Source organism: Megascapheus bottae, chromosome 12, assembly GCF_031878675.1.
Source record: "Megascapheus bottae isolate mThoBot1 chromosome 12, mThoBot2.hap1, whole genome shotgun sequence".
Taxonomy (NCBI): Eukaryota; Metazoa; Chordata; class Mammalia; order Rodentia; family Geomyidae; genus Megascapheus; species Megascapheus bottae.
The window spans coordinates 7,768,073-7,779,167 of NC_143520.1; the positions used below are offsets into that span (position 1 = coordinate 7,768,073).

The 11,095-nt window shown below is 40.2% G+C and overlaps 1 protein-coding gene across 1 annotated transcript in view; it reads right to left on the minus strand.

Annotated features, from left to right (window-relative positions):
• The window catches only part of Mtx2 (metaxin 2), a 51,897-nt gene extending 43,230 nt beyond the window's left edge, over positions 1-8,667 (minus strand). The window contains exon 1 of the mRNA XM_090342584.1: positions 8,426-8,667. Coding sequence (XP_090198710.1) covers positions 8,426-8,465 — 40 coding nt within the window. The 5' untranslated portion in view covers positions 8,466-8,667. The remainder of the gene's footprint in view (positions 1-8,425) is intronic.
• Between the last annotated feature and the right edge of the window lie 2,428 nt (positions 8,668-11,095).

An 11,095-nucleotide genomic window follows, 5' to 3' on the forward strand; every position in this document is an offset into this window, starting at 1 on the left:
CTGAAGAATATAGGAAGGCACGAAGGAGACGAAAAGTAAATCTAGTCCGAAAAAGATTTGGAAGAAAGGCAGGGGAGGAACAGAGATAAAATGTTTAGCAAGCAGCTAACCGCACTAATTCAGTATTAGGAATGGAAGGTAGAATGCTTTAGGAACGGTGTCCTGAATTAGGCATCTCCATAAAGATGTCTATAAAAATAATCTACTCTATATTTACCTATTTCAATAGATATATCCTACACAAGAACCTAAGTTTACCAAAGGCAAGAATTGTGTTATTCATGTCTGTATCTCCAGCACCTGGCAGAGAACATAACCAAATCAAATATTTGATGAGTATATTTTATAAACATGCAAGCAGAACTTTTGCTATGTAAAATCTGAAAGATAACTGACATCAAAAACTTGCTATGCCTCTGAAAATAAAACTGTTGAATCTAAGGAAGAATAAAATCTCAACAACAAAAACTCAAAATTTCACTTTTTCTCCCAATTGTTCAGTGGCTCCTAACCAGAAGAAGTTCAAGGCCAGCCTCAGCAATTATATAATGAGTTCTAGGCTAGTCTCTTTCAAAACCAAAAAAAGTAGTTCTTAGAATTTAAAATATACAATCAGCACAAAAAAACTGCTAAGTAATAAACACAAAGAAATACATTTTATGGTTTCTATTTTGCTTAAAAGAGTTATAGTCAGTGGAGATTATCATAACAAAATGGTTGTTTTTATGAAAAGAAGCTTTATTATCACTAACCAATCAAATTTCATTTTTATTACTACGGTAAAAAAGTCTAAAACCATGTTTCATTTAAAGCATACAAAGTAGGAAAAGTATTAAAGCATAGATTAGATGACCATTTACAAAGCAATAAAAAATTAAAGCATGCATTTCACTTACTGGTAAGGCAAATACTTTCCTTTTACATAGAAATGAGTATAGTTAAATTTGCTGAATATTCTAACTTCTGTCTTTGAACCAAAAAAAAAAAGAGCCTGAAGTTTCAGTAATTCATCTGTCTCTATGTAATATAATATCTTCAGTCCATCTGAAAACCGCTTAAGACATCTTTTAATGTTTGAAAAAGTTAAGTTTGATGATGTTTTCTTTCAATTTTCACTTAAGCTAACACTAATAACTCAAAAGTCCCAAAATCTTCCCAGTACAAAATTTTTAACAGAAAAAGCATAGACAAATTTTACAGGACATTCATCACCAAAATCTTTTATGCTCAAAGCTAAAAATCATGGGGGAGTCCATAAAAATTTAAAAATCAGGGCATGGATTATAATAAACCTTACAAGAAAATTAAAACTCGTGTGTGTGTGTGTGTGTGTGTGTGTGTGTGTGTGTGTGTGTATGTATGTGTGTGTGTGTGTGTGTGTGTGTGTGTTGTGTGACTGGAGACCAAACTCAGGGCCTCACACTTGCTAGGCAGTGCTCTACCACTGAACCACATTCCTCAGCACAGAGTCCCAATTTTGATTGAACTTGCTTTCAAAATACATATAGGTACCACGGAATCCTGTAAAACTACTTTCCTCCCTCATATCAAAGATTAAAATGAAGTTATTAATAAATTAGAGCACCCAAATACTCACATGAAATAAACAGAAGTGCTATTTCTTAACCTGTATACTTTCAGTGTTTAAATAGAGTAGAGCAGGCTAGGAATCTAATTCAGTGGCAGAGCATCTGCCTAGCATGACCTTGAGTTTAATTCCTAGCAACAGAAATAAAATTAAATAACAGAAGTGACACTGAACAGATACCAAAAGTTTACTGAATTAAAAGTATGATGAACTAACATGCTTAAAGTACAGCAAAGTGTTAAATCTACAAATTCAGACAATATAGGAGTACTTAGGACATTTTCTACTATCCCAAATTGTAATGAGATAACAGACTTTGAAAAGTAATATCTTCAAAAGACCCCTTTAAAGTGAATGGCTGCTTGGGGCCGGGAGTTTGGTCTAGAGGTAGAGTGCTTGCCTAGCATGCATGAAGACCCGGGTTCAATTCCTCGGTACTACATACATAGAAAAAAGCCGGAAGTGGTGCTGAAGCTCAAGTGGTAGAGCTCTAGCCTTGAGAAAGTCCAAGGACAGGGCTCATGCCCTAAGCTCAAGCCCAGGACTGGCAAAAAAATAAAATAAAAAATAAAGTGAATGGCTGTTGAGCAATAAAAGTAATATAGAAATTTCTGTTTATTATGTATTTTATATAACTTTATATATATATATATTACATGTACAAAATAATAATATATAACATGTCACTCCCCTTTAGAAACTGTGGAAATTAGAGACCAGAAAGCTTTACCAAAGAGATTAGGTCAAGAATTAAAGCTAGGCTTAAATCTCAATTGTTACTCCAAAAACTGTTTTCTTAATCTTTATTCTCTTCAATTTCCTGATCTAAAAACATAACATCTATCCAACAAAATAAAATTATTGTTAGCAATTATATAAATAATTTCTCCCACTAGCTCAAAAATGGAAGCTTATTCTTATTATCAGTAACCAGCTATGGCAAAGTCTAACAGGCCTCTACAAGTTTCCACTTTGGTGTGTATTTCTCTTGATTTGAGAACTGGGGACCTAGACTATACTCTGAGCTTTTTGCTCAAAGCTAGTAGTACTTTATCACTTGAACCAGAGCTCTACTTCCAACTTTTTTGGTAATTAATTGGAGATAAAAGTCTCATAGACTTTTCTCCTTGAGCTGGCACTGAGCTGCAATCCTCAGATCTCAGCCTTCTGAGTAATTAGGATTACAGGCATGAGACATAGGTGCCCAGCAACAAGTTTCAATTTAATAATGAAGATAAACGTAATTCTAATGAGACATGAACATAAAAGGAAAATTGCCTAGAGTATCAGTGGAAAGGATAAAAAAGAAGAGTACTGAGGGATGAAGAGAATACAAATAATGAGTACATAACACATTTCTATTACATTAACTTAAAAATTGTATGTATGCGTGTGTATGAAGATAGCATAATGAAACCCACTTTAAAAAAATAAAATATGGCCAGGCACTGGTGGCTCATGCCTGTAATTCAAGCTATTCAGGACGCTAAGACCTGAGGATGGCAGTTCAAAGCCTGTCTGGGCAGGAAAAGTCCATGAGATGCTCTCCAATTAACCACCAGAAAGCTAGAACAGTGCCAGACCCTGAATTCAAGCCCCATGATTGACAAAAAAAAAAAAAAAGTAAAATAAAATAGGTACAAGTAGCCAAGGTCTGACTAGAGCATATCTGATCAGCAGGAGAAGACTAAGAGTCAGCTCAGATATTTAAAAAAAAAAAAAAAAAAAACATGAGCCCATGTGGTTCAGGCCTATAATCCTAGCTACTCAGGAGGCTGAGATCTGAGGATCAAAGTCCAAAAACAGAGTGGGCAGGAAAGTCCCTGAGACTCTTATCTTCAATTAGCCAAACCAGAAGTGTCACTTTGACTCAAGTGGTAGAACCTGGAACCTTGAGCTCAGGGATAGTGACCAGGCCCAGAGTACAAGTCCTGTGGCTGACTCAGGGGAAAAAAAAAAATCGTGACAAATATGACTAAAGCACACATATAGAGTTGGAAAATAAATCTCTTATAATAATCTGTTTTTTTGAAGATAAATTACAAATAATATTGATAAATAAACTTTTTTCACCACCTCTATTTAGCATATACTATAAGGATGTTTCACAGCAGGTTTTAGGAAGAAAAAAGAGAGCAACCATTTTGTAGTACTGTGGCCCATACATGTAATTATAGCTACTTAGGAACAGAGGTTTGGAAGGTTGAGGTTCCAAGAAGGTAGGACAGAAATGTCCATAAGACTTTGTCCCAAGTAGAAACAAGTCTGAAGGTAGTTCCAAGCTGTAAAGTGCCAGTCACCAAGATGGAGGCCCTAAACTCAATTCTCAGTACACTCCAAAAAATAAAAAATAAAGGGCCAGAAGTGTGGCCTAGTAGTAGAGTGCTTGCTTACCATGCACTAAGCATTGCATTCAATTTCACAGTACCACATACACAGAAATAGTCAGAAGTGGTGCTGTGGCTCAAGTGGTATACTGAGTACAAGCCTTGAGAAAGCACAAGGACAGTGCCAAGGTCCTGAGTTCAAGCCCCAAGACTGTAAAAATAAATAAACAATAAAATAATAAAAAGATCTAAGTCCTCACTAAGTTTACATATTCCAATCAGCACCTGATCCTGAAATTGCTTTCTTTCTCCTGAATCTCCCAATTCTGATTTCATGTCTTATGCATTTTGAACTTTCTTTGCCTACCCCCATAATAATAGTTAAGCTACTGTACCTGTAGAAATAGAGATACTACTACATGTGAACTGACAGATACCCTAACTATCAATCAGAAATAGAAACATAATTAGTTTCTTTGCCACAATTAAGCACAATATAAACACTCAAAAAAGACATGAAAAGAGATCCCTCTGTTATATTACAAATAGGTTAGAAAAATAAAAATGTGGGGCCAGGAGTATGGCCTAGTGGTTGAGTGCTTGCTTAGCAAAAATGAAGCCCTCCCTGGGTTCCATTCCACAGTACCACATACACAGAAAAAGCCAGGAGTGGTGCTGTGGCTCAGGTGGTAGAGCATTAGCCTTGAAAAAGCCCAGAGGCAGTGCCTAGGCCCTGATTCAAGTTACAGGACTACCAAAAAAAAAAAAGTGCACATTATATATACTCTAAAAATGTCAATACATTTTTAAGGGATACATTTAAAGGAATGCTGTCTTTGTTCACCAATTATTTAAGTATTTGAGAAAAGAATTTTAAAGTTTTGGCTAGGTGCAGAACCTCACACCTGAAATCCTAGCTACGCAAGAGGATGAGATCTGAGGACAAAGGTTCAAAGCCAGCCTGGGCACTAAAGACCAGGAGACTCTTATCTCCAATTAACCACTAGAAAATAGGAAGTGGTGCTGTGACTTAAGTGGTAGGGCAGTAGCCTTGAGCTGAAGAGCTCAGGGACAGCACCCAGGCCCAGAGTGCAAGTCCCATGACCCACAAAAAAAAAAAAAAGAAGAATTTTAAAGTTTTAATAAAGGTGATATAATTTTAAATGACTGCTATTTTATTCTTTACATTTCTCTGTATTACTTTCATTTCAGAGGGTAACTGTAAATCAGCAATACATTATTATTAGAAAAAAAACTCTGAAAATTTTTCTCATTTAACAGGAAAAAAATCAAAGATTGGTACTGAGTCTTAACAGAAAAGAAGTTGTTTCAAAAAAGTGGATACTTCAGGCAAGGGGCAAGATGTGCCAAAAATGGACACTACAAATACTTCAGAAAAGCTAAAGGCATGACCAGAAATGAGGCTAGAATTAGTTATGGAAGGTCTTACATGCTATTCTGCTCTACTAATGCTAAGGATAGCAGTTCAAAGCCTGCCCAGGCAGGAAAGTCCATAAGACTCTTCAATTTACCACCATAAATCCATAAGTGGACGTATAGAGCCCCAGCCTAAAGCACAAAAAAGCTAAGCGAATGTATCCTGACGCCAAGCCCCAGTACTGGCATAACTAAATAATTAAAATAGTAAAATAAAAATGAAAGTAAAAATAGGGCGCTGATCATTCATGCCTATAATCCTACCTACTCAGGAGGCTAAGAAAACCATTAATATTACCAGTAAAAAAAAAAATTCACCAGGCACTAGTAGCTCACAACTGTAATCCTAGCTACTCAGGAAGCTGACATCAGGATCATGGTTCGAAGACAGCTTGGGAAACTCCTTAAGACTCATCTCCAATTAAGCACCAAAAAAAATCTGGAAGTGGAGCTATAGTTCAAGTGGTAGGTATAATGTTAGCCTCAAGTAAAAAATGCTCAGGGCCAATATCGAGGCCCTGAGTTCAAATCCCAGGAAAACACACACACACACACACACACACACACACACACACACACGAAGCTGGAAGTAGAACTGTGGCTCAGGTGGCAGAGCACTAACCATGAGCACCCAGGCCCTGAATTCAAGCCCAATGACTGGCAAAAAAAATAACAATAAATATTTTTTAATTAAAAGAATTACATAAATTAAAAGAATTACAACCATTTAAACTACAAATGAAAAATATGCCCACTAGTAATTCAAATAATTCAGAAATACATTTCCACCAACACTTTTTTCCTTATTTCCCCAAAACTCCTAGGAGAAAATAGTTACATATTGTGCTTTAATTTATTCTTCGCTTCAATACAAATATTAATGTCTATGCAGAATTTAACAAGTTCATAAAAGATATATATATACATACATCACTGTATTGGGGGAGGGCAGGCTTGGTGATGGAACTCAAGGCCTGAGCACTGTCCTTGGGTTTTCCCTCAAAGCTAGTGCTTTACCACTCGAACCACAACATCAAGTTTTCTCTATGTATGTGGTACGGAGGAATCGAACCTGGGTCTTTGTACATGCTAGGCAAGTACTCTACCACTAGGCCAAGCTCCTGGCCCCATATCACTGTATTTTTTAATTTAATATAATCTTAACTTTCATGTCACAATGTTTAGCAATTACATCTCTTGTATCTATAAAAATTGGGTATGCCACTTTTTTTTTTGGCCAGTCTTGGGGCTTGAGCACTGTCCTCAGCTTTCTCAAGGCTAGAGCTCTACCACTTGAACCACAGCACCACTTCTAGCTTTTCTGTATATGTGGTACCAAGGAATCAAATCAAGGTTTTAGTGAACGCTAGGTGAGCACTCTACTACTAGGTCACACTTCCAGCCCCTTACATGTTCAACTGAAGCCATGCATGTATGTGCATGTATGTGTGTGTGTATGTATGTGTATGCGTGTGTTTTCCTGGGATTTGAATTCAGGGCCTGGGCACCGTCCCTGAGCTCCTTTCCTCAAGGCTAGCATGCTAACACTTGAGCCACAGCTCCACTTCACTGGAAATAAGTCTCTTTCCTGGCTTTAAACCATGATCTCAGCCTTTTGAATAGCTAGGATTATAGGCATGAATCACAAATGCCTGACCCTCCAGCCTAGCACTTTACAGGTTAATTTCTAGATGAAATCTCAAACCTTTCTGTCCAGGCCAGCTTTAAACTTGGGTCTCAGCCTTCTGAATAGGTAGGATTACAAAGGTGAACCAGTGGCATCTGGCTTACTAATACTTTTACAAATTTAACTTTTTTAATTGACAAGTGTTTTCACCTATATGTATATTATAGAAAGATTAAATCAAGTTATTTAACATCTCCATCATCTTACCAACTTACCATCTTTTGTAATGAGAACACTAAAAATCTATTCTTTCAGCAGTTTTGAAATACACATTGTTAACTGTGGTCACCATGCTGGAAGTACCACTAAAACTTGCTTTTCTGGTCCAAACCAGAGTTCGTGCCTTCGACGATCATTTCTCTTTCCCACCACTGGAGACTACCTTTTTACTCTCTATTTCTACATGACTAATTTCTTACTTTAAAGAAGATTCCACGTACAAGTGAGCTCATGCAAGTACTTGTCTTTCTTTGCATAGCTAATTTCACTTAAGACTATCCTGTTCTATTCACAGGACAAAATTCATGACAAAATTACCTTCTTTTTAAGGCAGTATAATATTCCATATGGCACATGTGCCCATTTTCTTTATCCACTTCATCTGTTGATGAACACTAAGGTTGCTTCCATGTCTTGGCTATTATGGATAGGGCTAAAAGTAACATGAGTACAAAAACTTGTTTGACAAACTTTATATTTATTCTCAATATTTAATTTTTTTTATAAATAAAATCCTCAACAAGGAAAACTAGATTCTACACCGGTCATACTCTGTCCTTCGAATCAAAGGTAATTTCTTTAATGTTCAGATAAATTTAAAGACACTTCAATGAATCTTGTGAGGCTTAGCCATGGCAGGCCAAACTGTGAGGGATGATGACGAAAGAAGGTCGAATTTTGATGGCCGCTCAGGAATAACGGGTAACGTTGGTAACTGGTAACGACGGTGACAGGTGACGCTCAAGAATAACCGGGCGACTCGATCACGATAACCACCTTAAATTTCAAGTCCCAGAATGGAGCTGCCCACGCTCCTCTCCCTAGGCACGGGAAGGCGGGGCTTCGTGGCCACGCCCCCACCCGAGCGGGGCTCTCGGGTGTCCGGCCTGGTGGCCACGCCCCCGGCTCGGCCCAGCTCGGGGCCCAACCCCCAGGCCCTTGCAGCCGAGGGAGGGGCTGGACACAGCACCGCGGAGAGAGCGGGAGCGACGGCGGCCGCGGCGGTGCGTCCTAGGCCCGTCGTGTCCCTCCCGGTCCGCTCATCCGTGAAGTGCGGGCTGGCAGTCGGGGCCTGGGCTCAGCACCCAGTGCCGCTAGGCTGGCGGAGCGCACCCGTCCTGAACCCCGCGCTGCCCCGTCCCCCCCGTCCGCCGCCGCACGCGTTACCTGCGATCTGACAGACTAAGGCTTCCGCGACCAGAGACATGTCGGCCAGGGAGCCCCGCTGGCGGGTGCCGGCTCTCTGCAGCCCTTGACGCCTTCCTGGGAAACCTCCACGGCTCCGGACTGAGCACAAGCCGGGCTAGGCTTCGGCTCGGACTCGCAGAAGCCACTTGGGCAGCAGCAGCAGCAGCGACTCGGCCCCCCAAGGTTACCGCCAGGCCCCGCCGGAAACTTCCGGCGCAGTGACAGCGGCGCGCCTCGCTTCCGTCCGCCCCGCCCCCACGCCCGCCCGACTTCCGGGCCCCTGGCGAACCGGGGCCGGGCAGGGTGCCCAGGCCCCGCGGGCGGACGGGCCGGGACGGACGGTCCCACTCGTCTCCCACCACGCGATGCGGAGGCGTGGTTGACCGTTCTGTAAGCGATGATATTGGAAGCATGATGCAACTTTGAGGGCCAGCTTGAACACCAGGCACTCTAAGACATTTATGGTGGGTATTGTACGTTATCAGGCCTTCTCATCACCGCACCAGTACAATGGCACTGTAGCCATGTCTGGATAAAGACCCAAGCTTCCCTCAGGGACTATGACAAGGTCCCCAAGCCCAACTGAGCTCCCTCTAGTCCACGGGGCTTTCTGGTTGATGGGCCCATGGACAGATGGTAGTGTTATTTCTTTATTCAAACATTCTTGTCAGGAAGGAGGCTTGAGCGGCCCCTAAGTTGAAAATTTGTCCTCCCTAACACCCAAAATGTAGTTTTCACATGCTCATCACCTGTAACAAGTGAAGGGGCAGGGGGAGGAATGGACACTAAGCCCGCTAAGTATTTCCCCCTTCATCTAATCTGAAATTATATGCATAAAACTGAACACAAATGCACTTGTATTACAGAATAATAGAAAGCATAAGCCGGGTACGGTGGCTCTGAACCTCTGTTACATCACTCATAGTCCTGTCCCATTAGTACAATCATGTCAAAAAGCCAGAGACAATACACATTACCATAATCTGGATAGCTTAAAACAGTATTCTTGCAGTTCTGAAAGCAACAAGTTTGAAATCAAGGTGTTAGACCTTTTGCTCTCCCTTGAGGATCTGAGGAAAAATTCTTTCCTGACTCCACAATGGCTCATAGACACATCCCTCTTGTTCCACCAGCATGTAGCATTATCCTTTGTGATCTATACATTCAAATCTCCCTCTTCTTTTTTTTTTTTTCCAGTCCTGTGCTTGAGCTCAGGGCCTGGGCACTGTCCTTGGACTTTCTCAAGGCTAGAGCTCTACCACTTGAGCCTCAGCACCATTTCTGGCTTTTTTCTATGTGGTACCGAGGAATCGAACCCCGGTCTTCATGCATGCTAGGCAAGCACTTTAACCACTAGGCCAAACCCCCGGCCCTCTCCCTCTTCTTATAAAGGCATTGGTTACCGGGTGAGAGCCACCCTAAGAAAATATACGACCTCATCTTAGTTTTATCTGCATATATCCTATTTAAAGGAGAGGTCACATTCAAAAATACCAGAGATTTGGATGTAAACATAGATATTGAGAGAACACTCTATCCCCTATTTTCAATAATCTTTCTTGCTAGTACTGGAATCTGAACTCTGGGCCTTGCACTTGCTCAGCTAGAGCTTTACCACTGGAGCTTTTCATTGGCTGTTTTGAAGATAAAATATCAAAGACTTTTCTTACCAGGATGACTTGGAAATAGCCACCAGCGTCCAGTTGATAATAAGCTTTTTAAAGTTAAGTCAACTACAAAACTCATTAAATCAAATTAAAACTTGCCCACTAATTTACATGGATGTAAATACAAAAATGTCAAAAATCGGTATCTTGTCTCTGGCTCAGATTCAAGGTTAATAAGGAACTATGGATGGTAGAAATACAAGGAAAATAAAAGGTTTTTACTGACACTGAAGGAAGTAATATCTGTAGCAAAGAGTACATGTGACACTCTCCTTTCTTCCTCTTCCTGTTGGTAATATTGTTTCAGGTATTTGGGGGTAAATGAAAAGTTTTTGGCCCTGTTTGTTCTCTACACATTGAATGACTGTATAAATGAAGACTTGTCCCACTTCAAGTTCTATAAGCAATTTTAGTTTCTCGCTTTCTTGAAGTTTTGACTAGCTTTTGATATATTCGGTACTGCAAAGAAGAGCCAATGTGGAAACTTGAGCCAGTCCTTAGAACCAAAAATTGGATTAGGAAAAGCAAAACAAGTTCAAGGAGGGGAGATGAGCTCTGAAGACAGTGCTAAGAGCCAGAGTTTAGAAATACATGCAAAAGAAACAAAACATGTCTGAGACATTTTTAGTTAAGTATTTATATCTTGATGAATAGAATGTAGATGAAGTAGGGGACTCAACCTGCAATACTGGATTGGGGCTACATCCACCGTCAAGTGTCTTAGTCTGTCAGGGATGTTAGCACGAGATGCTTTAGACTGAGTAACTTTTAACAAATCTCAATTTGGAAGCTGGGAAATCCAAGATGAGGCATCAGTGGATTTAATGTCTAGTGAAAGGTGTCTTCTTCCTGTCCTAATAAGAGTGGGAGGTGCTAAGAAACTCCCTCAGGCCTCTTCCTAAGGTCATTAATGCTACTATTGAGGACAGAGTCCTTATGACCTACTTGTCTCCAAGAGGCAATAATGCTATCATATTGGTGG